General features: G+C 43.3%; 1 protein-coding gene across 1 annotated transcript in view; it reads left to right on the top strand.

Moving 5' to 3' along the window:
- LOC115467029 (L-gulonolactone oxidase-like) overlaps positions 1–27,579 on the top strand; it is a 212,740-nt gene that overhangs the window by 18,526 nt on the left and 166,635 nt on the right. Inside the window, exons 2-4 of the mRNA XM_030198676.1 lie at positions 7,285–7,386; positions 10,715–10,840; positions 16,702–16,796. Of these exons, the coding sequence (XP_030054536.1) occupies positions 7,285–7,386; positions 10,715–10,840; positions 16,702–16,796 (323 nt within the window). The remainder of the gene's footprint in view (positions 1–7,284; positions 7,387–10,714; positions 10,841–16,701; positions 16,797–27,579) is intronic.

The raw sequence follows: 27,579 nt of genomic DNA, 5'->3' as shown, positions 1-27,579 counted from the left end.
CTCAGTTAATAGGAGAACTTACTGGTAAGCTGCTAGGAATTCTGAAGCAGAGAGCATTGAGGTTTAGTAACAGTCATAATGGAGAAAATGGGCTGATCCAGATTTTGTATTCTAGGATCCTGGATTCTTCAGATTTGGAATTGTCATATTTTTATTCATTCTGACCTCTGATTGCAGATCTGATTCAGAATTGGGTGAGCATTAGGGCTGTTCATTGAATGCATTTTAACACGATTAATCACGTTAACATTTTCAACTTGCGCTAATACTTTTAACTCAATTAATCGCGGCATATTGCTCTCTCCTTCCACTGCCCCCTCCATCCCCGGTGCTCCTGTAGCTTGCTCTCTCCTACCTGCCACCGTACACTGGCAGACTTTTCTCTCCTGCCACCCCACTCTCTGGCATCTCATCCCACCTGCCCACCACCCTCCGAAACTTGCCTTGTATATACAGCAGCATTAAGCAAATGCTGTTCCACTCTCTCTCTAACATCCTACCTTCTCTGATGAAACTTCCTGTTTCCTTCTGCAGGAGTCGGATGCTAGAGAGGAGATGGTGCCCAAAGGGTGGGAGGAGAGATGGGAGGCAATGGTACCCATGGAGGGGAGGGAAGGGGAGGAGAGACAGAAGGAGACAGGAAATGATGCCCATGGGTGAAGGGGAAGGGAAAGGATAGAAACAAGACAGATATAAAGAGGAAGAAAAATGGCAGAAAGTTGAATGTGAAAGATGTTGTAGTGGAAGAAATGAATAAGAGAGGAGGAGAGAAAAAAAATAGTGAGGAGAGAGGAGGCCCTGAAAATAGAGTTCAGAGCACAAACAGAAGAACAAAACCAGAGACAGGGAATAAGATGATTAGAAAAATAAAAATCACCGGACAACAAAGGTAGGAAAAATTATTTTATTTTCAGTTTAGTAACTGAAGTACAATCTGCAGTCTATATTTTACACTATACAGGTGAAAATGTGAGGGGGACACTCTATGCAATTAAAAGTTTTTTTGCTGTGATTAATCGTGCAATTAAAGCTTTTAATCAGTGAACAGCCCTAGTGAGCATTGAAGTAAAAAGGCTTTTCACATATTATATGAACCCACCCTATTTCATAGGTAGAAGTACAATTCAAACCTATTAAATGTTAAAGCATATGTAGTATTTCCCTTTGTTTCCTCAGCAGAGGGATCATGGTTGAGTGAGAAAAGAATTGTGAATTAGTGAGGTATAGACACCTCATCAAGCCTACGGACCATGCTCCTATGATACTCATCCATGTTGGCACAAATGATACAGCTAAGTATCCTACTGAACGTATCGTATGAGACTTCGAGGCTTTGGGTCAGAGGGTGAAGCATCGAGGTGCACAGGCGGTGTTCTCATCCAGTTGTTTGTGTAAATTCTAATTATTGCCAATTAGTGCTCATTATTGCGTGTTGAACATAGTAACATAGTAGATGAAAACTGTTATCAACGCTGATTAACTTGTTAAGCCAATTAAGTTACATGCCTTATTATAGAATCTGAGCTGATATCAGTATGGATCTCTAGGCGCGCTGTATAGAATCCATGGGTAATTTGGATTTAATTAGAATTTACACGCACAACTTGCTAGGAGTATTCTATAAAGTGGTGCGCGTAAGTTCTAAGACATGAATCCAAAAAGGGCGCGTGGCCATAGGCATGGAATGGGCAGCTTGTGGGTGTTACAAGAAATTATGCGCATGTTTATAGAATACCCCTGCATCATTCCTAACTTAGACACCGGTATTTACAAAAGGTTTTATTTGGCGTAAATTCCTGTGACTAGGTTTAGTAATGCATAAGGGAAGGGAAGGGAAATGGGACTTGATATACCGCCTTTCTGAGGTTTTTGCAACTATATTCAAAGCAGTTTACATATATTCAGGTACTTATTTTGTACCAGGGACAATAGAGGGTTAAGTGACTTGCCCAGAGTCACAAGGAACTGCAGTGGGAATTGAACTCAGTTCCCCAGGATCAAAGTCTGGCCCTATAAGGGCCATATAAGCCACGCCTAAAGTTAGGCATGGTTTATAGAACACGCCTAGGCTGAAATTTGGAGGGGGGGGGGCAAATTTTCAGGCACCATAAATAGACTCAGGTCTTTTATGTCTAGTCTATGCCTCTTCCGCCCAACTCTTTGTGTTATCTGGATTGTTCTGACACTTTTTCCTTTCCCTTTTTTCATATTTTTCATATTTTGTTGTTTAAATTTGCAGTCCTCATATAATATATTTTGGGACTAATTTTTTTGTGAGCAATTTTTTGAAGACAATTGATTTGTAGCTCCATAGCAACAGCCATATATGGCAAAAAGTTTCTATAAAATGTTTGATTTTGATGTTTTCTACCTTCTAGTTTGTTTTTTGTTCTTGAAGCAAACATATAAGGCACATGCTACATTCCCTGGAGAAAACTGCTTAAAAATGCCACTGTTAAAAATTATTGAATGAAAAAGCTTTTTGGTTATTTGGTTTCCTTTAAATGGAATGATCTCTCACATGAGACTGCAAGATCAAATAATCCTGTTAGGATTTGCTGACAACATGGCTTTTTTTTTGAAGGTCAAAAATAATGTGGATTTAATAATTATGCATTTATTTTATTCAGATTATAATATGGTAGAGATGTTATTAAAATAAAGTGGTTTTATTATTTACAGTGGTATCTATAAGTTCATCATTTGGCTGAAATATGTTTTTAGCCGTTTAATCACATTTTGAAGCTCTGTAACCAGTGGTTTGCAGATAAATGTTTAACAACAGGCTCTCTCTCCAAGCATACAAGCACGTACATTCATAGCCAGCCCTACAGTTTTTTTGGGGGGGCAGGGGTGGACTGGGGAGGCAATGCATTCTTCTCTCTCCCCTCTCCCCCCCCCCCCCCCCCCAGTGCATGCTGAGAGCCGGAAACAAGCAGCAGCCTATTTATTTGGCTGGTGGAGCTCAGCATCCGTGCCAGCAAAGGTAAAAGGGAGTTCAGGAGGGGGCTGAGCCCAAATTGGGGGGGCCTAAATCCCCTGTGTCTAATTTAACAACTTACTCCCAAAATTCTTAAAAACTTAACAAACGGCTCTTGAGAGCTTGTTTGAGCCGACTCCAGCACACCACTGTGTAAAACAGTATTTTTATGCTGTTTTGTTCTAATTTTCAACTGAGTTGTTATATACAGTGATACCTTGGCTTTTGTCGATAATCCGTCCGAAAACAATCAGCGAAATCCGAAACCGACAAAAACCGAGGCAATTATTTCCATATGAGTAAAAACACTGGAAAGCAATAGAATTGTTTGGCTAGATGCGCAAGGTGATGCTCACACAACGAGAAACAACACCACACTGAGCAGGAGAACGCGTTTTCGCAAAATTAGCAGCGAGGTCACATGGGCATGCCGACGAAATCCGAGGCAACTGACGAAATCCGAAACAAAATTTTCACGAAAAAAATCGACGAAAACTGAAACCGACGATAACCGAAGGCAACGAAAACTGAGGTATTACTGAACCATCACTTGCAATATACACTATTGTTGGCACCCCTATATCTCTAATTATAAGCATGGAATGTGTTACTCGCAGGTATTTTGAATTTCCACATTATTGTTCATTATTATTGACCAGTTGCATTGATAGAGTTGTTTATTGTACCCGCTATAGAGTCGATACTCAGCTGGCAACAGTGAGCATTATTTTAGCCACCACCAGCGTTATTCCCAGATATTTGATACCAGGCCATATCTGGGCACTGGCGTTGAATTTCCAGGTTTTTGCAGCTGGCTATTTCTTATGTGGTTAAGTGCGATATTCAGCAATTAACCACATAAGCGAAACTAAATAAAGATAGGACTGAATTTTACAAAGTCTGATTTAACCAGCAGTTAGTTGCATAAGTGCCAGTTGTGCCTTCAGATCACCCGCAAAGTAGCTGGCTTTGAGTTTAACAGTCTGTGGTGAGATTCAGTGGCACTAACCAGTTAAGAGCCACGGAATATATGCGGGTAGCTCCGAACATGTGATTTAACCGGCCAGGAGCTGTTTCTGACTGGTTAAATCGCTTTGAATATCACCTCCTTTGTTTTTAAATCTACATATATTTCCTTTTGATTTTAAATTTAGCCCTGAAAAGGACTGTTTCTGCTTTATTTATTGTATTCAATACTTGATTGGCCAAACTTTACTCTTGAAGAGAAGTCAGCATCGCTCCCGTCTGAAGTGAACAAGCTTCACAAGGTGGTCACATGTGATAGTCCTGCAGTCAGTGACTCTATGAGCTCACGCTGCGCCATTGACTGTTGTTTCGATATTTCCACAGACATCTTCCTCCACAGATTCTCGATGAGATTGAGATCTGGGGACTGAATAAACCAGTCAATTGTTGTCGGCTTTCTCTTCTTCTTCAATTCAACAACGGTCTTGTCCCTATGACAAGGAGCATTGTTATCTTGGAAGATTTAATTGCCAGAGAACAAATAGTCAGTTGATGAAACAAGCATTTTTTTGTTGGATTCGCACATATTTCTTTTCATTCACCACCCCTTCCGCAATATGTAGCCTTCTAACACCAGTTGCTGCCATATAACCACAGATAATCACTTTTGTAGGATACTTCACTGACTGGTCAAGGCACTGGTTTGAATTCCTGCCCTGGAAATCATCTTATATATGCTTTTCCCTGATTTCCCAAGATCAAAATGTACTTCATCACAGAACAAGACCTCCTCTCACATTTCCTTGCTCCACTTTGAATATTTTACAGCCCAGGACCATCATCTTTTTCTCAGTTTGTGGAGGAGTGGCCTAGTGGTTAGGGTGGTGGACTTTGGTCCTGGGGAACTGAGAAACTGAGTTCGATTCCCACTTCAGGCACAGGCAGCTCCTTGTGACTCTGGGCAAGTCACTTAACCCTCCATTGCCCCATGTAAGCTGCATTGAGCCTGCCATGAATGGGAAAGTGCGGGGTACAAATGTAACAAAAAAAAAGTGGTTTCTTCCTGGCCTTGTACCCTCTCAGACCAAATTCTAGGCATTTTTTTCTTGCAGTACTTAAACTCATTGTAACTGAATATCTGTCCTGCCATTCTCTTCACAGCTGAGATGATGTAAGTTTCCTATTTGTGAGAGACTGTCTTCTCAAAATACAATCCTGCCGCTGCCTGGCAGTTGCCTTCCTTGGTCACCCATAGCAGTATCTGGCCTTTGTTTCCAGGCTTCATCTTCTTCTGTAGTACCCTAGTCGATGCAGTCTCTCTGCTAAAATAGCTCTTTTCATGAGGAACCACTGTTCTGACTGGTTTTCCTATAGCAAGTACTGAAATTTGGATTACATGGCTTGGAGTGGAGGAGTAGCCTAATGGTTAGTGTAGTGTACTATGTAAATCTCTTTGAATGTAGTTGTGAAAACCACAAAAAAGTGGTATATCAAGTCCCATTTCCTTTCCCTTTTACTAAGGCGCGATGAAAAATGGTCTGCGGTAGTATAGATGTGTGTTTTGGGCACGCGCAGAATCATTTTTCAGTGCACCTGTAAAAAATGCCTTTTTCTGTATTTTTGCCGAAAATGGACGTGCGCCAAAATGAAAATTGCTGCGCGTCCATTTTGGATCTGAGACCTTACTGCCAGCCATTGACCTAGCGGTAAGGTCTCACATGGTAACTGGGCAACAACGGTCTACATGTGTAAAATGCTGATTACCGCCCGCATGCCAGGAAATAAAAATATTTTCCACACATAAAAAATGAAATTAGCACACGGGCCACGCAGTAGCCAGGCTGTAATATGGAATTGCCATATGTTGAGCGTACGTAGGCTTAGTAAAAGGGGCCCATAGTTCCCTGGAAAATATATAATTCCCGTGTCAGGCTAAAGTCTAAATGTAATCGATTGTCTGTTATTATTACTTCTGATTAGGCAGGTACACTAAAAGCTGATTGGCTGATTTCAGTCCTCACAGTTGACACAATCCTCATATTTATTTATTTATTTATTACGTTTGTAACCCGCACTTTCCCACACACAGCAGTTTCAATGCGGCTTACATAGTAAATAGTATTACAAAGTATTGTAAGGAGAATATTACAAACTGTAATAAACATAGTAATAGTAAGGTTTTAAGAATAGGTGAATTGAACAAGGAAAGGTAAACAAGGCATGATAGGCAAAAGGAAAGAGATTGGGAGGGGTAAGGTGTAGGGAAGATGGAGATGAGAAGACTGTTAACGTCATGTAGTTACCTATATGTCTACCAAAACAGAACAAGATAATGACTTAAGGGGCCCTTTTACTAAGCTGCAGTAAAAAAGGACCCTGCACTGGTGTCGGTGGCCATTTTTCTGTGCACTGAGGCCCTTTTTACCGCAGCAGTTAGGCCAAAAAAAGAAATGGCCATGCGGTAAGATTGCATTTACCGTGTGGCCATGTGGGAGGGGGGAGCACTTACTGCCACCCATTAAGGTGGCAGTAAGGGCTCCTGCGCTAACCTGGTGGGTAACTGCTGCTTTAAAAATAGGGACCTATTTTCCCTAGAGCTGGAAATGGCGCACAGTAGGGGTGGAACGGCCGCCGCCGCATACATTGGGCTGGTGGTAGTTCCAGATTGCCACGCGGTAAGTCCACGGTGGCTTAGCACTACTTAGGGCCCTGTTTACTAAGCCACATTATAGGCACGTTAACATTTTTAAGGCGCATTAACCATGTATGCGCGTTAACTGTATACGCGCCTACAGTATCCCTATAGGCGCCTATACTGTTAGCACGCACTCTAATTGTAGGCGCATTAAAAATGCTAACACGCCTTAGTAAACAGGGCCCTTAGTGAAAGGGCCCCTAAATGAATGAAGACTGAATTTGTATGAGTTCAGGATATTTGCAAAAAATGATATATACCAGCTTATATATAATATATTTACTTAAGCTATTTTTTGTACATGTAAGTTTCTTGGGAGAACTTCTATAAATGATATTGATTATTGTCATGTAATTTGGTGAAGTGCTCTGATTTTTGTTAGAAAGGTGATCTATAAAATTGTGAAATAAATGAAAGCAGAAAAGACAAAAAAATGGCTAGGAATACAAGATAGCATGGAGCATGCAGACTGAATCAATAGCAGTGAAGAACAAAGGTCAAGTTGAGTTTAACTAGTGTTTATTGTATTACAATAGGAAGGGCCAGTGGTCAGATGAAATGGTTCTTGCAGTTGTTTTGTGTGACTTTGTGTTGTCTTGAGTATTTTAGGGAAAGATAATAACTTTATTTATTTATTTCTTAGGTTATAGGTCATGCAGGTTTCAAGTTCCAGAACTGGGCTGAGACATATGGCTCTCAGCCTGAATTATATTTTCAACCAACTTCTGTAGAGCAAGTGAAGGAGGTAAGAAATAGGAACCTACTGATGAAAAAACCCCAAACCTTTTCATAAAGATTTCATTAAAAATAATTCACAAGACAAAACATCAACCCCCTAATCCTATAAAAGTTGCCAAAAATTGTGTGCACAAATTTGGGTGTGCGCCCAATTTGCATGCACAATTTAATTGAATAACAAGCCAATTGCTTTTTAACAAGCAGTAATTGGCACTAATTAAATTTGATTAGCATGTGTGTAAATTTAGGTGCAGGATCCGCACCTAAAATTTATGCACAATCAGAAAAAGGGGGTGCAAAAATGGGAGGGGCATGGGTGTAACCAGAGCGCTCCAAAAAGTAACACATGTTTTTATAGTTGGTGCAAATGGCTGATTTTGGGCGTAAGCACTATTCTGTAAACTTAACCTAACTTTAAGCATGGCTTATAGAATAGCACTTTTTTGACGCCATATATAAAATCTAGAGCGAAAAGTCTGGTTATAAATGTGGTATAACAGACAGTTTCACATCAAAAAATATTTTCATGTCCTTTGTTTAATTTGATTTGGTAATATTAGAAAGATGAATAATAAAAGGTCAAATACAGAAGAGATTTCCCAGATTTCATTAAGGGGCCCTTTTACTAAAGGGCATTAAGCACTTGATGCAAGGTTAATGTGCATAACGTGCAACCTTGTTAAGGGATTTTTTAGCATGCACTAACTATAGAGACACCCATAGGAATATATGGGTGTCTCTAGGAATATATGGGTGTTTCTAGCATTAGCACGCTTGAATTTTTATTGTGTGCTAAAAAGTTAAATTGTGCATTACTGAATTTTTCTGAATTTTCCTATCTGGAGACGTGAAGTGGGTGGAGAGTGGGCATGGAAGCATTAGCCAGCTAGTGCGTTACATTTACCACATGCTAACTGGCTAATTAAAGTGGGACCGCTTACCACCTTCTAAACAGGAGGCGTTAAGGGCCCGGTTCAACATATGGCGCCTAAATTTAAACCGCATTAGGCAATCGTGCCTAAGCATATTCTAAATACCACATGTAAATCTATGTGTGGTATTTAGAATTTGCTTAGTCATAATTCATGCTACTAAATCTACAAGCCTCCATTTACAGCAACAAAAAGCTGGGGTAAACACACTGGCCCATATTTTATAACAATGCGCCTAGATTTTGGAACGCCCACAAAACGCTCCTTTCCACACCCCTAACTATGCCCCTTTTTGCCTGCATGCATTGGAATTTAGGCGCAGTACTTTACAGAATATGCTTAGCAATGTACGTGCATAAATTCTAATTTTTGTCATTGAGTTCTCGTTATTGCTTGTTAAGAGCTGTTAACACTTAACTTCTTGTTAAAACAATTAATCTGCATGTATAGTTATAGAATACACCTAGATTTATGCGCAGAACCATGCGTAGCACTAGGCGCGCTATATAGAATCCGGAGGTAAGGTCTTCCACATTAACCTGGAGTAGGTACCATACGTTAATCTGAATATTAATGCACGACCTACAGTAAAAAATACCTGGGATGCCTCGTCTTGATGCAGCATTCGTTTTGGGCTTGCCATTCATTAAGGGGTCCTTTTACTAAGGTGTGCTAAAAAATGGGCTGCAGTAGTGTAAGCGCGTGTTATTGACGCACGCAGATCCATTTTTCAGTGCACCTGTAAAAAAGGCCTTTAAAAAATTTTTTTTGCCAAAAATGAATATGTGCAGCAAAATAAAAATTGGCGCGTGTCCATTTTGGGTCTGAGACCTTACCGCCACCCATTGACTTAGCGGTAAGGTCTCTTGCGTTAACCATGCGGTAATCGCTTACGTGTGTCAAGTCGGAGTTACCGCCCGATTTCGCTGCATGCCAGAAAATAAAATATATTCTGACGTGTATAAAAAATGAAATTACCGCACGGGCTGCGCATTGGGCGTACGTAGGCACCTAAGTGGCTTAGTAAAAGGACCCCTTAAATTCTGCATTACAGCTTGTTAAGCCCGAAATTTAACTCATTTTGGTAGAAGGCCCCTTAAGTTTTACCAGAATTACTCCTCCTCCCCCACAACAAATTGCTATCACTTTTTTAAACTGGCAACAATTGGCTATAGATATACAATTCTCTTATTTCAATAGGAAAATATTTAAAACAGCCTAAATCTAGCTATTATTCCCTTGCATTAAAAATGTGTAGCTCCTGTTTATCATTTATTCATTTACTATACTGCTTCATTTGTGAACGAGGCAAAGTGGATTACAAAATGTAAAAATATGTGAAAAAGAAGAAAAGGAACTCTATGAAATTATAGATAAGAACAATCATTCGCCCAAACATAACCCATTATGACCCCATTGAACCTTAAAACACCTCTTCCATTGTAGATGTAAAACCAGAATAGCTAGCTGTTGAATGGTTAAAGATAAGCCTTCAGAGAAACCCAAAATGCAGGATATGGTCTCTCTAGGTGAAGGTAGTGAGGGAGAGAGTTCCAAAGTATGGGAGACAGAAAATAAAATGTACTGAATCTCATTGATTGTCATCTTGCTTTAGATGGATGGTGTTAAACAAGCCTATTATCATTGGGGGATCAAAGGGTACGAGAAGGAGAATAGGGAATAACCAGAGATGCCATATATGCTGGTTTATTACTATAATAAACCTTATTTTTGGAATCTTAAATTTTACTCTGAACTCAATTGGAAGCCAGTTTAGCTGTTTGAGAAGTGGTCTAGTTTGATCATAATTTTGGCTTACCCTGTGTGTGATGATCTGGAGGCATTGCCTAATTCCCAACAGTATAGTATTCTCAGATTTACCTTTTCCAAGTGTTACAGATTTTCACTGTCATTAAGCCATCAGAAGTGAAGAATATTTTTCCTCGATAGGAAAAATAAAAAAAAAGTCTGAACTCTTGTGTTGGCAGATAAGCAGTCTTCTAAAACATAAGAGGCTTCTCGCAACCTAATTTACTGCCTGTTGGCTATTTACCGTGGATTCTAGTGATGAACAATTATTCTTCTGGTTCTCTAAAACTCTTTGGCAAAGATACAAAAGTGAAACAAAAGTCAGCATGGTCACCAGAATGAGAATTTTAGAAGACAACAAATTAAATCACCTTTGAATCTTGAAAGCAAAATGTAATTTCTTTCATTTGACTTTGACCATTCCCCTCCCCCCAAAATAAACTGGGCTCTGTAGGCTTAGGCTTCCTGCTTTTTAAGGGACGTGTATCCAACACCGTTCACACTGATAGTCCCGTTCATTCAAATATTAATGCAATGGCAAGTGCTGAAGGTGGAGAGGTGCAGCTTTTCAAACGGAATATAATGTCTTTACAGATTCTAGATTTGGCCAGACAACGAAGTAAGAGAGTAAAGGTCGTGGGGGGTGGCCATTCCCCTTCTGACATTGCCTGCACTGATGACTTCATGATACATATGAATAAAATGAACAAAGTCCTCAAGGTAGGTTCCTGCTGTTCTGTTTTGTGCCAATTGACTAGCTAAGACTAATTCCTATAACAGGGCATCAAAAATGCAACATATCAAAACAGCTGTGTGCGGATTCTAGTAATGTACAGAGGCAAGACGTTTGGGGTTGTTTATGGAAAGTTTGGCTCCCTCTCACCCTCCCCGATTTATAGTGATTTGTTTTTCAGTTTGATGTATTTGTTTTAATACAAAGTTTTAATACTTGCAGCTCAATTGTGCATGTATTAAATCATAGGCAATCATGCATTCGAATCAGTTTTGTGTACATTAACCCCTTCATTCTATAACGAGGCAACTATATTTAAAATGTGTGTTGCACTTTAAAATTTATAGAAGGCAATCCAGTATCAGAAGATCTTTGGCTCTCTATTCCCTGTACTTGGAGTAACAATATGTAACTTGCTACCTATTTCCTTGAGAATAGGTACTATTTACCTTAGCTTCTGGAAGAGGCTAAAAACCTTCCTATTCCCTAAGTCTGTTTCATAACAATCAATATGATGCTTGTCTCGTCTTACTATTCATCTGATTTTCCTATAAGACTCTTTTGACTCATGCATTCAGTTTCTGCTTTGTTACACCTATTTTGTAAACCGCACTGAACCCTAGTGAGGGGATTTTAACAGTATACAAGACCTGATTTGATTTGATGGCATGTATGTGGATAAGTGTACACTTGAATGCATAAATGGCAGTAGAGCACTCAACTGCCATTCTGTGATTATGTGCTAAAATGGCTAATTCTGTAAAAGTTGCCTTGAGATGCTTGTGCAAATTTGGGCATGGGCCCAAATTGCATGCGCATCTTAATTGAACAGGGAGCCAATTAGCGCCAATAATTGGCTCTTTAAAAAGCAGTTATTGGTGATAATTGGAATCAAGATGTACGGATGCAAATTTAGGCACGTGATCTGGGCCTAAATTTTACACACGTCCTTGAAAAGGGGGCACGGCAATAGGAGAGTGGGTGGTTGTGGCCAGAGCGTGAGCATGGATTTGAGTTACACGAAGAGTTGGGGCTATACGCCTAAATTTAGGTGTCAGCATTTGCACTACATTTTCGTTGGTGCAAATGGATGTGCTTACATGATTTAGAGATGGGAGTAACTAGCGAGGTGATTAAATTTGCTGATGACACAAAGTTATTCAAAGTCGTCAACTCGCAACAGGATTGTGAAAAATTAAAGAAGGACCTTACGAGACTGGGAGACTGGGCAGCTAAATGGCAGATGACGTTTAATATGAGCAAGTGCAAGGTGATGCATGTGGGAAAAAAGAACCCAAATTATAGCTACGTCATGCAAGGTTCCACGTTAGGCGTTACGGACCAAGAAAGGGATCTGGGTGTCGTCGTCGATAATACACTGAAACCTTCTGCTCAGTGTGCTGCTGCGGCTCGGAAAGCGAATAGAATGTTGGGTATTATTAGGAAAGGTATGGAAAACAGGTGTGAGGATGTTATAATGCCGTTATATCGCTCCATGGTGCGACCGCACCTTGAGAATTGTGTTCAATTCTGGTCGCCGCATCTCAAGAAAGATATAGTGGAATTGGAAAAGGTGCAGCGAAGGGCGACTAAAATGATAAACGGGATGGGACGACTTCCCTATGAAGAAAGACGAAGGAGGCTAGGGCTTTTCAGCTTGGAGAAGAGACAGCTGAGGGGAGACATGATAGAGGTATATAAAATAATGAGTGGAGTGGAACAGGTGGATGTGAAGCGTCTGTTCACGCTTTCCAAAAATACTAGGACTAGGGGGCATGCAATGAAACTACAGTGTAGTAAATTCAAAACAAATCGGAGAAAATTTTTCTTCACCCAACGTGTAATTAAACTCTGGAATTCGTTGCCGGAGTACATGGTGAAGGCGGTTAGCTTGGCAGAGTTTAAAAGGGGGTTAGACGGTTTCCTAAAGGACAAGTCCATAAACCGCTACTAAATGGACTTGAGAAAAATCCACAATTCCGGGAATAACATGTATAGAATGTTTGTACGTTTGGGAAGCTTGCCAGGTGCCCTTGGCCTGGATTGGCCACTGTCGTGGACAGGATGCAGGGCTCGATGGACCCTTGGTCTTTTCCCAGTGTGGCATTACTTATGTACTTATGTACATGTAGGAATTATCCTTGCTCTTATGCACTAATCTATAAATCACATCTAACTTTAGGCGTGGCTTATTGAATATTGCTCAGTGGGGGGGGGGGGGGGGGGGGGGGGGGGGGGGGGGGTGGGGGGGGGGGAGGGTTTTGGTGCCATTTATGGCACTCAGTCCTTAGGAGGAGATTCTATATATGGCTCCTGAAAAATCCATGCGAACAAAATTACATCTAGGTGTATTCTCTAAAGTACACCTAGATTTTATAGAATAGGCTTAAAGTTCTGCATGGTATATAGAATATGCCAAGCATCTTCCTATGCGACCAAATTTGGTCATGTCCATTTAGGTCATGTTCTACTTGGTGTAAATCCCGATGCCTAAATTAGATGCAGAAGGTCAGATTCTGTATAGGGCGTATACATTTACGCGCGACAAGCAATAATGCCTAAGCGTATTCTAAATACCACACATACATTTACACACAGTATTTAGAATATGCTTAGGCATAGTTAATGTGACTGAATCTTCGTGCATTCATTTACGCCAACAAAAAGCTGGTGTAAATCCCTGCGTGTAGATTTATGCACACTGGCCCTTATTTTACAACTGTGTGCAAAAATTGTGGAATGCCCATAACCATGCCCATTTTTTGCCTGTGCGCATTAGATTTTGCTTACGCACGTTAGAATTTAAGCACAATACATTATAGAATGCACTTAGCAATCTAAGCGCGTACATTTTAATTTTTGCCAATTAGTACTCATTATTGCTGTTAATGCTAATTAGCTTGTTAAGCCAATCAAGTTACACGCATAGTTATACAATACGCCTGGATTTATTTGTGTAAATCTAGGTGCAATATATAGAATCTGAGGAGGAGTGGGTGTATTCTATAATAATGTGCATAGATTTTAGAAGTGCCCACGCTCCGCCCATGGCCATGCCCTCTTTTCAACTACGCGACTTAGAGTTTAGGCGCACTGTGTTATAGAATACACTTAGCGAGTTGTGTGCGTAAATATGAATGCCATTAGTGCTGATAATTGCTTGTTAGCATCCAATTAACAGTGCTGATTAGCAGGGACTTATAGAGGGGCATAATTGAAAGGGGTGCCCAAGTTTTCCTGAGGACGTCCTTGCAGGACGTCCCTGTGAAGGGACAGGGAAACCTGTATTGAAACAAGATGGGCATCCAGCTTTCGTTTCGATAATACGGTCGAGGACGCCCAAATCGCAAAATTTAGGTCGACCTTAGAGATGATCGTCCCCGATTTTCGGCGATAATGGAAACCGAGGATGCCCATCTCAGAAACGACCAAATGCAAGCCATTTGGTCGTGGGAGGAGCCAGCATTCGTAGTGCACTGGTCCCCCTCACATGCCAGGACACCAACCAGGCACCCTAGGGGGCATTGCAGTGGACTTCATAAATTGCTCCCAGGTACATAGCTCCCTTACCTTGTATGCTGAGTCCCCCAACCCCCCCCCCCTAAAACCCACTCCCCACAACTGTACACCACTACCATAGCCTTAAGGGGTGAAGGGGGCACCTACATGTGGGTACAGTAGGTTTCTGGTGTAACATAGGGTGGGGATGGGCCTGGGTCCGCCTGCCTGAAGTGCACTGCACCCACTAAAACTGCTCCAGAGACCTGCATACTGCTGTCATGGAGCTAGGTATGACATTTGAGTTTGGCAAAAAATATTTAAAAAGGTATTTTTAGGGTGGGAGGGGATTGGTGACCACTGGGGGGAGTAAGGGGAGGTCATCCCCTATTCCCTCTGGTGGTCATCTGGTCAGTTCGGGCACCTTTTTGAGGCTTGGTCGTAACAAAAAATGAACCAAGTAAAGTTGTCCAAGTGCTTGTCAGGGACGCCCTTCTTTTTTCCATTATCGGTCGAGGACGCCCATGTGTTAGGCACGCCTTCGCTACGCTTCCGACACCCCCGTGAACTTTGGTCATCCCCGCGACGGAAATGCCTTTTTTTGTATTTTTGCCAAAAATGGATGTGTGGCAAAATGAAAATTGCCACGCATCCATTTTGGGTCTGAGACCTTATCGCCAACCATTGACCTAGTGGTAAAGTCTCATGCAGTAACCGGGCGGTAATGACCTACGTGTGTCAAATGCCACTTTGCGCACGTACAAAAATAAAAATGATTTTTCAGATGCACATATCGGATGCACACCAAAAATGAAATTACCGCAAGAGCCACGTGATAACTCCATTTTGGCGTGCGTTGGGTGCGCGTAGACGCTTACACAGCTTAGTAAAAGGGCCCTTGTTATATTTTGGGGTGGGGGAAGAATGGTAAAAATTATTTGTGTGTGTATGTGTGTTTTTAATCTCAAGCAGCCCAATGAATTTTTGATTACCAGGGAAGCTTCTAAAGTTGTGTTATCTCTTCCTGCATTGAATATACTACCAGCTGTGTCTGAAGTTAATCAATATGTGTTGCCTCTAATTAATATGCTTCTCTTTCTGATTCTGTTCCTCAGTTCTCTTTGTCATTCTTAGTCTTGGTAAAATTCAATCTATCTGTATTTTTCTACTTGCTTATTGACATCTTCTGGTGTCGATTGAGAGAGATATATTATTTAAGTATTTCATGAAGTGTTTTTACTTAGTGTGCTCTTTAATGCTATAAAACTAAAATTATATAAATCTGTTGGCTCCACCTAATATTCTGTATGGTAGTAGTAATCATTTGTCTTTGTAGAGTTATTCCATGGTGCAGTCAAATTAACAAAGAATGTACTCATTGGGAGAGGACAGATTTTTCTAAGTCTAATTTGGGTGTGCTTTTACTAAAATAAAGATCAGGGCTTGATGTGTTCTAACATGAGACTTTTTCCTCCTGTTAAGCCCAGATCTTCTACAGCAGTATGTAGGACTTTTTAAATAATTATTTTTTGCAGGTCCAGCACTAATTTTTCCAAAACATTAACATGGGAACACTTACCACCTCTTGATGTGTTGTCCAGCCCAGGGCTGCCGAGAGGGGGGGCAGGGGAGCAAAATTCCCTGGGCAGGCTCAGCGCCGGGGTCAGGCTGCCAGCGCTGCAGTTCCCGGTCTCACCTGCCTGCCTCCTCGGCTCCGGGCCCCCTGCATTCGAAGTGGCAGTCACAGATCGCCTCCCTTCGGGCCTTCTCTCCCTGTGTCCCGCCCTCACAGAAACCGGAAGTTACATCAGACGAGGGCGGGACACAGGGAGGGAAGGCCAGAAGAGAGGCGATCTGCGACTGCTGCCTTGAATGCAGGGGACCCGGAGTCGTGAAGGCAAGCAGGTGAGACCGCGGACTGCAGCGGCGGGGGGGGGGGGGGGGGGGGGCGGGGGGGGGGGCGGAGGCAGGGCGGCCTTGCCCCGGGCCCGGCCTAGTCTCTCGGCGGTCCTGGTCCAGCCATGCTGTCAGCAGTTGTGATAGCTAGCACCCAACACCAGCTCATGTGCTAGCTGTAATAGCCAGCCATGCCTCTGCTTTGTTTCTGTGACAACAGCCTGCCCATACAAATGTTAAGCAGATTGCCTGGGATTTTTACTGTGCTGACTGGTTTAACACACAGTGGCTATTAGTGTGGTAAAACCCCCACTAGCTGCTTAAGAGAGCTTAGTAAAGAGCCCTCTAAAAGAACAGTCAACATTTCTACTAGCCAATGTTTCAAACATATAGAAGCACAATATTGTTTAAGACTGAGCACACTGTCCTCATAGTATGGTTAAATCTTTTCTAGGTGGATAAGGAGAAGAAGCAGGTGACAGTAGAAGCAGGAATTCTCTTAGCTGAGTTGAATGAAGAGCTGAGAAATTATGGCCTGGCACTCTCCAAGTAAGTTCATCACATTTTTATTTTGCTCGGTTGCAATCAGGTCTTCATACTCTTTTTCTGAAAGTATAAAGATTACGGAAATATTTTTTCATTGATAACGTAACTGTCATGATTATTGAAGAACATTAATTATAAGTTGGGATGAATACCTAAAATAATTTCTCCTTTCCTGGATGCTTATGAAATGTAGTCCATGTGAAAGAACTCTGGTTGCAGTTCTGTAAATTGACATCAAGATGTAGGCACCTCAACAGGGCATGTTTAGGGCCACAGTCAGTAAATGGCACCCAAAGTTAGGCACTGAAGATCCATGCAAAGCACCAATTCTCTAAAGGTTGCTTAAGAGTGAATTCTATAAATTGCACCTAAAACCCCCCACTTAAGCGCTATTCTATAAACCGTTCCTGAGGTTAGGAGCGGTTTATAGAACAGCGTTTAAGCACAGGGGTTGCGCATAAATTTAGGCATATCTATTTGCAACAGCGAAAACATGGTGCAAATACCACCACCTAAATTTATGCGCGTGCATGTTAATTGAGTTCAATTAGCACCAATAATTGCTTCTTAAAAAGCCAATTAATTACACTAATTGGCTTGTCATTTAATTAAATTGCGGGTGTACCCAAATTTGTGCATGCAGTTTTTGGCAACTTTATAGAATCAGGAGGTTAGTGCTAAATGACTGTTACACCATAGCTGTTTGAGTGGATTCCAACTTTGAGCGTAAATATTTACACCTGCTGAAAACCTGGTATAAATCCTCATGCCCAACTGATGGCAGTAAGGCATGCAAATCCAAGCATTCTATTATATTGTGCCTAATTTCTGAGAATATCCCTGACTTGTCCATGCCCCTCCCTTGACCAAGCCCTCTTTTGAGTTGCGTGCTATGAAATTTAGTCATGGATGTTATAGAATAGCGACTAAGGCCAAATTGGTGCCAATTAAATGCCAATTAACTCCAATTAATCCCAATAATTGATTGTTAGCACCTAATTAACTAATTTGTAGACACACCTGAGATCTGCGCCCAAATTTGGGTGACTTATATAGAATTAAGGAGATAGCGACAATACTAAAATGGCTTCTGGGCATGCCTAAGCTGTTGGTGTGCTGAAAGTTAGGTATGCCAACATATGTCATGTCAATAACTAGTGTCAGTTGAAGCATCTAATTGCACCATGCAGCATGTGCAATTGATAGTATGATAGTATGGGACCAGAATTCTACTGTTTGAGACTGCCACACAAGCTAAGTTCAACTTTTAGTTCCCTTTTGATGGGCTTGTACTATTTTCACTATATACCTTCGTAGATGAAATTTGTTTGCACCACTAAAAGGTTTTTTCGTAAAACATTGTCCATTGGTTTGGTTGGGGGGTTTTTATGACCGATGACAGAAGCTGTGAACTGTGGTTTGGATGCTGTGATATTATATTAATTGGCATCTGTAAGGGTACCACCAGGGCCGTGCCGATACGGTAAGCGGGGTAAGCACCGCAGGGGGGCGCCAACCTCTGGAGGGCACCGCCGCGGTGCTTACCCTTGCTGCTCACCTGAGCTCTGCGCTGCCGAGGCCTTTAAATCTTTTACCTCCGGTCGCAGCAGCGTCAGTGAAAGCGCTGTCGACGTCTCCCTTCCCTTCGCGCTCGTTGGTTCCCTCAGTGTCCCGCCTTCTTCTGATGTCAGAAGAAGGCGGGACACTGAGGGAACCAACGAGCGCAAAGGGAAGGGAGACGTCGACGACGCTTTCATTGACGCTGCTGCGACCGGAGGTAAAAGATTTAAAGGCCCCAGGTGCAGAGCTGAGGTAAGGGAAGGGCAGAGAGGCATGGATGGGAGGGCAGGGCCCAGGGAGAGGACAAATTGCTGGAAATGGAGGGGAGGGGAGAGAGGAGGATTGCTGGCTATGGATGGAGGAGGGAAGGGCAGAGAGGGACAAGGATGGACATGGATGGGAGGACAGGGCCCAAGGAGAGGACAAATTGCTGGAAATGGAGGGGAGGGGACAGAGGAGGATTGCTGGCTATGGATGGAGGAGGGAAGGGCAGAGAGGGACAAGGATGGACATGGATGGGAGGACAGGGCCCAAGGAGAGGACAAATTGCTGGAAATGGAGGGGAGGGGACAGAGGAGGATTGATGGCTATGGATGGAGGAGGGAAGGGCAGAGAGGGACAAGGATGGACATTGGTGGGAGGGCAGGACCCAGGGAGAGAGGAGAAATTGCTGAAAATGGATATAGAGCAAGAAATGAAGAAGAAAGGAGGAAAGTAAAGAAATAAATGGAAAGGAAGTCCTGGAAACGGAGTTAAGAGGACAGATAGCAGCAGAATCAGATACTGGGCCAGCATGATCGGAAAAAGAAAGTCACCAGACAACAAAGGTAGAAAAAAAAATCATTTTATTTTCATTTTAGCGTTTGGAATATGTCCACTTTGAGAATTTACATCTGCTATCTTATTTTGCAATGTATAGCAATTTGTTGCTAAGAATATTTCTGACAATTCCTTTCAGTGTGGCAAGTGGTGAGCGATCATTTTCACGGCTAAAAAATCATAAAAAATTATTTGTGATCTATTTGTTGAGCAATCCCACAAAGATGCACTCCATCTTTCAGCTCCTATTTCTTTTGCATCTTGTACCACACGGGGGGGGGGGGGGGGGGGGCGCCAACTGATAGTCTGCAGGGGGGCGCCAGAGACCCTAGGCACGGCCCTGGGTACCACAGTCATCTGAGGTATTTTCCTCCACCATTCCTTTATGGTGTTAGATTAACAGAGGTAATTTCTCACTCCACAGTGTGAAATGTGCAAAATATAAAAATATCAGAGATACAAATTTCCCACAACAATCAGAGAAAATCAAAACTTTAAGAAATGAGCAGAAAAAAACTATAATCCTGGGAAAATGAGGAGAAACAGCAGCTATAGCAGCAAAATATATTTTCGCTTCCACCAAGCGAGAAATGTGACCTGACCAGGGACCATGCAGTTTTTATACCCTTTGTAAAGTGCACTTGAGAAGTCAAAGGATTTTATCCACTCCTCTGCCTGACTGAAAAACAAGGAGTAAATTCAGAAGCTTGGACCAAAAGCACAAGAAGAGTAAAGGAGGGAGAAAGAACCATCCAGAGCTTGACTAATAAAGAAAAGGTACAGAGTGGGAAATTCCCCATATGGAGAGAAAGTATGTTTAGAAGAGGATCCCATGGTAGAATGAAAACACCCAAGCAATTTGATAATGTGATAATAATGGGTGACTTCAATTATCCAGATATAGACTGGGTAAATGTAACATCGGGACATGCTAGAGAGGTACAATTCCTTGATGAAATCAAGGACAGCTTTATGGAGCAGCTGGTGCAGGAGCCGACGAGAGAAGGAAAAATTCTAGACTTGGTCCTTAGTGGAGCGCATGATTTGGTGAGGGATGTTATGGTACTGGGGCCGCTTGATAACAGTGATCATAATATGATCAGTTTTAATATCAACCTTGAAGTAACTATACACAGGAAGTCAAATACGTTAGCGTTTAACTTTAAAAAAGGAGACTATGATAAAATGAGAAGAATGGTGGAAAAAAAACTTAGGGGGACAACTGAGAGGGTAAAAACTGTACAACAGACATGGACGCTGTTCAGAAATACCATCCTGGAGGCCCAGGCCAAACATATTCCGCAAATTAGAAAAGAAAGACAGAACTCCAAAAGACAGCCGGCCTGGTTGAAAAGTGAGGTGAAGGAAGCTATTAGTGCTAAAAGAAATGCCTTCAGAAAATGGAAGAAGGAACCGTCTGAAAATAACAAGAAGCAGCATAAGGAGTGTCAAAGCAAATGCAAGGCGCAGACAAAGAAGGCCAAGAGAGATTACAAAAAAAAGATAGCATTAGAGGCAAAAAAACATAGTAAAATTTTTTTCGGTATATTAAAAGCAGGAAGCCAGCAAAAGAATCGGTTGGGCCGCTGGATGACCGAGGGGTAAAAGGGGCGATCAAGGAAGACAAAGACGTAGCGGAGAGATTGAATGAATTCTTTGCTTCGGTCTTCACCGAGGAAGATTTGGGTGGGATACCGGTGTTGGAAATGATATTTACCTTCTGCTCAGTGTGCTGCTGCGGCTCGGAAAGCGAATAGAATGTTGGGTATTATTAGGAAAGGTATGGAAAACAGGTGTGAGGATGTTATAATGCCGTTATATCGCTCCATGGTGCGACTGCACCTTGAGTATTGTGTTCAATTCTGGTTGCCACATCTCAAGAAAGATATAGTGGAATTGGAAAAGGTGCAGCGAAGGGCGACTAAAATGATAGCGGGGATGGGACGACTTCCCTATGAAGAAAGACTAAGGAGGCTAAGGCTTTTCAGCTTGGAGAAGAGACGGCTGAGGGAAGACATGATAGAGGTATACAAAATAATGAGTGGAGTGGAACAGGTGGATGTGAAGCATCTGTTCACGCTTTCCAAAAATACTAGGACTAGGGGGCATGCGATGAAACTACAGAGTAGTAAATTTAAAACAAATCGGAGAAAATATTTCTTCACCCAACGCATAATTAAACTCTGGAATTTGTTGCCGGAGAATATGGTGAAGGCGGTTAGCTTGGCAAAGTTTAAAAAGGGGTTAGACGGTTTCCTAAAGGACAAGTCCATAAACCGCTACTAAATGGACTTGGGAAAAATCCACAATTCCGGGAATAACATGTATAGATTGTTTGTACGTTTGGGAAGCTTGCCAGGTGCCCTTGGCCTGGATTGGCCGCTGTCGTGGACAGGATGCTGGGCTTGATGGACCCTTGGTCTTTTCCCAGTATGGCATTACTTATGTACTTATGTAATTTTATTCCGAAGGTTGAACCAAAAAAATTAGGTTTATTCATCATTTGAGAACCTACTAATTCGAGAGGACTCAAGGAAAAGTGTAAAGGGATCACAGGAGCTGTATAGTGTATTACTACATCAGCACAGGGTTTAAACAATAATATACAACTTCTGGAAGGAAAGATTGCTTCAAAGCAATCTCTGTTTTGCACGTCTTCAGTAGAGTGTAGTGCCCCATAAGAGCATCTTTGTGTTCTTAGTAAAGTGTGAAAACGTGCTGTTTGATCCTTGAAGGGAAGGGAAATTGCATGTGCTGAGTGAAAGTGGAGAGAGAAACAGGGAGAAAAACATATAGGGGGTGGATATACAGCCGGCAGCGCTCAACGTTTTGCTGACTTCTGCCAGCATCATTTTCGGAAATTCAATGCCGGGCCAAGTCCAGGCTTCAGCGTTGAATTTCTGAGTTTGCAGAGCCAGCTAAAACATAGCTGGTTAAGTGTGATATTCGGCACTTAACTGGCTATGGGGCACCACATAAAGACAGGACTGACTTTTATGCGGTCCTACTTATGCAGTTACATTGGCTGGTTAAGTGCAGAATACTGGCACTTAACTGGCCAAGTGCTGACTCTGCCCCTGGAACGCCCCCAAAATAGCCAGGACCGTGAGCTGCCACAAGAGTTCATGGTAGCTATTTTCTCAGGGAAGCCTTTACTCCTACCCCCACTGACTCCCACAGACCACCAGGGACATCAGGTAGACCCGGGAGGGCCTGCCTAGATGGTGGGGGATTGGGGTCAGGGGTGGGGGAACTCATTCTTGGTGGCAGGCTTGGAGAAAGGAGGGGAGGAAAGGAGAGGGTTTTGTTGAGGGGGGCTGGGAGGGTGCTTGGGGGCTTTTTTAAGGCAAAACAATTATGTGGGTGCCAGCCAGTATTCAGTGCTGACACCCACATAGCTAAGAAGCCTAATAACCCTGGGCTCCTCCCTAACGCCACGCCACCCCTGACCTGCCCATTTTTTTTGCAGTGGTCAGAGGCGATATGCATAGGTACTGCAACAGGAGATTTAAGCAGGCAGGAACTTCTCCAGCCTGCTTAAATTGTTTGAATATCAGCAAGTACATTTTTTATGCCATATTATGGGGGGATGGTAAGAAGACAGAGATGGGCAATGCTTTCCTAGAGATATACATTAACTGAACCTCAGAAGAGATGGTAACAAAAAGAAGTTGGTTAGAGGTGGTTGTGTTAATAGAATGGGCACAAAGATTGACAGCATTGGGAGTTCAGATTGAGGATATCCTGTTTTCTGCTTTGCTGTAGTCTGCACTGCTGGAGCAATATGTACTGAATACAGAGAGCCATGCCTAACAATTTCAGGTAGCACTCAACAACTCTCAGGAGGATCTGATTCTCTTTCTGCACTTAGAAACAACTCGTACAATTACTGATCTACAGTATACCATTATCAAAGGCAATGCAGGCAGACATGGATGCTGCCATTATATTCTTACTGTGTAAAGCAAACTATACTAGAGAGGATGAGAGGGAGGAGGGTTTGCTAAGGTCTGAGAATGGATGTGAGAGGGCAAATATTCTAAAACAGATCCTGGATAGCACATGGTCCAGTCTGCATCTTGTCCCCATCAGTGGGATTAGTTATATTGAAGCACTGTCCTTCCAATGAATTATAAATACATTTAAAAGTCCTGGCTGACTTATGTTTATATGTATGTTTATTTAAACTTTATATATATCGTCTTTGAACACATGGTATCAAGGCAGTTAACAATTCATTGTGTCACGGTCAGAGGCTCTAAGCAAACTGTCACGGACTCAGGAACAACATGAGCTCTTGGGCTGCTGTCAATAAACGGCAGCAGCAGGCTAAACCCTCCAACCAGGACTGGACTAAACAAGCAAGACTGGAACAGCAGGACTGGAGCTGAAACTGAAGGCATGCAGGACTGAAACAAGCAGGACTGGAGCTCAAGCTGTAGGCAAGCAGGGCAACACAAGGCTGGGACACACAAACACACAAGAGAACAGATAGGCAAAACACAAGACAGAAGTACTAACACCAGCACACAGACAAGCTGAAGAACTAAGGCTGAAGTGCTAAGCCTTGCATACAGACAGAAGAACACAGGCAGAAGTGCTAACCCTAGCACACAGACAGACAGACAGACAGAAGAACTAAGCAGAATGGCTAACCCTAGCCCAGAGACAAACAGAAGAACTAAAGCTGAAGTGCCACACAGGCACACTAACTAGGAAACAGGACAGAAGTGCTAACAAGCACACCAACTGGGAAACAGGATAACAAGTACACCGACAAACCTGGAGACCTTTGGCGTTGGAAAGGCCCTGAATGAGTGTCCTGAATTTCCTTATAAAGACCCTCACTGATGATGTCACAACTACAGGACAGAGACAGGAAACACACTGAACACCAGAGTGAGACATGGAACATACAGGAAGTGGAAGTACTACAGGAAAGAGGCTTGAAACACACTGAACACCAGAATGAGTTTTGGAACACACAGGAAGTGGCAGCAGGGGCAACAATGCAAAGGAAAAGAACAGACTGGAGCCACCTCTGAAGTTGACCACCGGAAGACAAGGTGAGACTGAAAGTCATAGACGCCCCGTATAAGAGGCGTGGGGAGGCTAAGCCTCCCCAGCCCAACCGTGACCTTCCCCTGGCTGCTGCCTACCAAACGCAGGGCTGGCACAGCGCTGCAGGCAGCTCTCGGACCCTCGGATGGTCCCTCCTTCCTGCCCTCAGCTCCCCAACTGACAGCCCTCCACTCCGTTCCCCCCCCCCCCATTTAACACTTTTACTTACAGGCGCAGCGTCAGCGACGGCAGTGAAGAGGACAACACAGCGGGCTCGCCTCCAGCTTCTCCCTTCCCTCATAGTGTCCCGCCCTCGCGGAAACAGGAAATACATCATCACAGAAAACGGGACACTGTGTGAAGGAAGGGAGAAGCTGGAGGTGAGCCCGCTGTATTGTCCTCTTCACTGCCATCGCTGCGCCTGAAATTAAAACGGTTAAACAATGTAGGTGATAGGATAGAACCCTGTGGAACACCACAGAAATGAGAGTGAGTATTTGAAGTAGATCCCTTGAAACGACATTTGATATAGTGGAGAGGTATGAACAAAACCATGATAGTACGGTATCTCTGTCTAACAGCAGATTGTGGTCTACAAGATCAACAGCATAAGACAAATCTAATGATATCAGGATCACAGATTTACTTTGGTCTAGATAGGTCTTGATCAATGTTGTGACTTCTAATACAGTTGACGTCCAAATATCCGGACTGCTCGGGGATCAGGTCAGTACGGATTTTTGGACTTTCTGGATTCTCAGGCAGTACTTGTTTTACCATCATTTACCCAGTAGCCAGCCCCACTTCCACTCTCCCAGGCCCCCCCTTTCCCTTACATGGTCCAGCATCTTCCTCCCACTCCCTGCCCTGCCCACTTGCTCTTTGTTGCCTTTCCTGAAGTCGTCAGTGCTGCAGCACCAGCAGCAGCCTCACTCACTAGCTGCCTCCGGCATCCACCAGGCCTTTCCCCTCTGACCCATCTGATGCAACCTCCTGTTGTTGGAAGGGCAGGACAGGTCAGAGGGGAAAGGCCCTCTGCATGCCAGAGGCAGCCAGCGAGTAAGGCTGCTGCTGCTTTGCTGAAAACTTCAGGAAAGGTAATAAAGAGCAAGCGGGCAGGTCCAGGAGCGGGGGAAAGACGCTGGTCTGTGTGAGGAGGGAGGGGGACCCACAGGGGGCCTTGGGGGCCTGGGAGAGTGAGAGAAGCAAGCACGCAGGGTCAGGAACAGAGGGAGAGAAACTGTACGGGGGGGGAGTCTGGATTCGTGGGTGATCATCCGGATTCTCGGGTGGTCCGCAGGTAAATTTAAAGGGTCCAGATTCTCGGATGGCTTGGATTTCTGGCATCTGGATTTCTGGACTTCCACTGTAGTGTAATTTCAGTTAGAATAATTACATCTAAATCTAGTTTGATGTGGGTATAAGGCATTTGTATCTTCCAAGAAGTTTTGAAGTTCTTCAGAAATGATTTTTGCTGCCAGCTTATACAGGAGAGGTAGGTTGGAAATAGGTTGATAATTAGTCCGTTATAGAACATAAGAACATAAGCGTTGCTATACTGGGACAGACCAAAGGTTCATCAAACCCAGTATCCTGTTTCCAACAGTGGCCAATCCAGGTCACAAGTACACGTTCCCAAAAGAGTAAAACAGATTTCATGCTGCTTATTCTAGAAATAAGCAGTGGATTTTCCCATCTGCTGGCCAATTAGAAGAAATACACTTCATGAAATAATACAGTTTTCAGGCTCAGAACCCCACTGTTTCGTCACAACTACTCAGTAGCTTCATTGTGTGCTCTCCAGTCCTCGAATTTTTGGAAAGAGTAAACAAGCAATTTATGTCTGCCCATTCTGCTCCACTCTGTATTTTATAGACGTCTAGCATATCTCCCCTCAGCCGTCTCTTCTCCAAGTTGAAAAGCCCCAGCTGCTTTAGCCTTTCCTCATAGGGAAGTTGTCCCATCCTCGTTATCATTTTCATCACCCTTCTCGGTACCTATTCTAATTCTATATCTTTTTGAGATGCAGTGACCAGAGGTCAGGGCCACCGAGAGACTGGGCCAGGCCTGGGGCAAGGCCGCTCCCCCCCCCCTCCACCCCCCCCCCCCCCCCGAGGTCGCCGCTCCCCTCCCCCCCCAGAGGTCGCCGCCGCCGCTCCCCCCTCCACCAGCCCCCCTCTGTCCGCCACCTGGCTGGGCCCCCTGCATTGAAATCACAGCACCTCTCACCTCCGTGTGAAAGCGCTGCAGGCAGCAGGGCAGCAGATCGCCTCCCTTCAGCCCTCCTTGTGTCCTGCCCTCACAGAAGTTATGTCAGGGGAAGGAGGTCCGAAGGGAGGCGATCTGCTGCCAGCAGCGCTTTCACACAGAGGTGAGAGGCGCTGTGATTTCAATGCAGGGGGCCCGGCCTGGTGGCTGACGGTCGACGACGGAGGGTGGGTGGGACTGTGGCGCCGGGCCCCCCATGGAGACCCGGGCCCGGGGAATTTTGTCCTCCCTACCCCCCTCTCGTTGGCTATGCCAGAGGTGCACACTGAATACCAGCATAACCCGGTATCTGCGCACTTCACAATTGCCCGCCTGCAATTACACCAGCGTAACTGTGATTGCCTAAATGCAGCAGGGATGTGCGATCTTATAGTATTCTGTAGGCTACACACATAAGTAGGAGCCCCATGCATTGCCTATCCATGGTCTACCCACGTGCATGCACCTTTACAAAATAATGCATAGGGATTCTGCTAGCACTTTTGTGACTAAGTGTACACTTATACACGTACGGTAAATGCTAGTATTCTGTAAATAAATGTGCACAAGGGGTGCATGAATGCAGGCATCCAGTTATAGAACTTCTCTTCAGACAGAGCTGGGCGGACTTCTGTGGTCTGTGTCCCAGAAACACCAAAGAAAGGCCATGATCAAGTACATAACATGACTTCCATTGTTGATTTAAATCTGTTGGACAGACTGAATGGACCATTCAGGTCTTTATCTGCCGTCACATACTGTGTTAGCATATTTAGCTTTATATTGAGCTTAACTATATTTATCATGCCGTATCACATTAGCATTTGTTCCTATGAGTTGTCTGAGAATTCCAGCTTTTTAAATTGGGAAAATTGTATTCCCATTATAACTATGGGAGATAAAATAGATGTGGGCACATGTAAAATAATAGACATAGGGAAGATGTAGAAGGGTTAAAGGCAGTGACAGCAAATGTCAGTCCTTGGGTGCCATAAATAGAGGCAAATATTGCAAATTTACCTGGTTCTTGCATTAAGGGCCAGATTCTATATATGGCACCTAAAAAAATCAGTGCGGTAAACATTTCTGCCTAAACGTA

This window comes from Microcaecilia unicolor, chromosome 3 (genome assembly GCF_901765095.1).
Source record: "Microcaecilia unicolor chromosome 3, aMicUni1.1, whole genome shotgun sequence".
Classification (NCBI taxonomy): domain Eukaryota; kingdom Metazoa; phylum Chordata; class Amphibia; order Gymnophiona; family Siphonopidae; genus Microcaecilia; species Microcaecilia unicolor.
The sequence above is the reverse complement of the archived record's forward strand: the minus strand, read 5'-3'. Positions and strand labels throughout refer to the sequence as shown.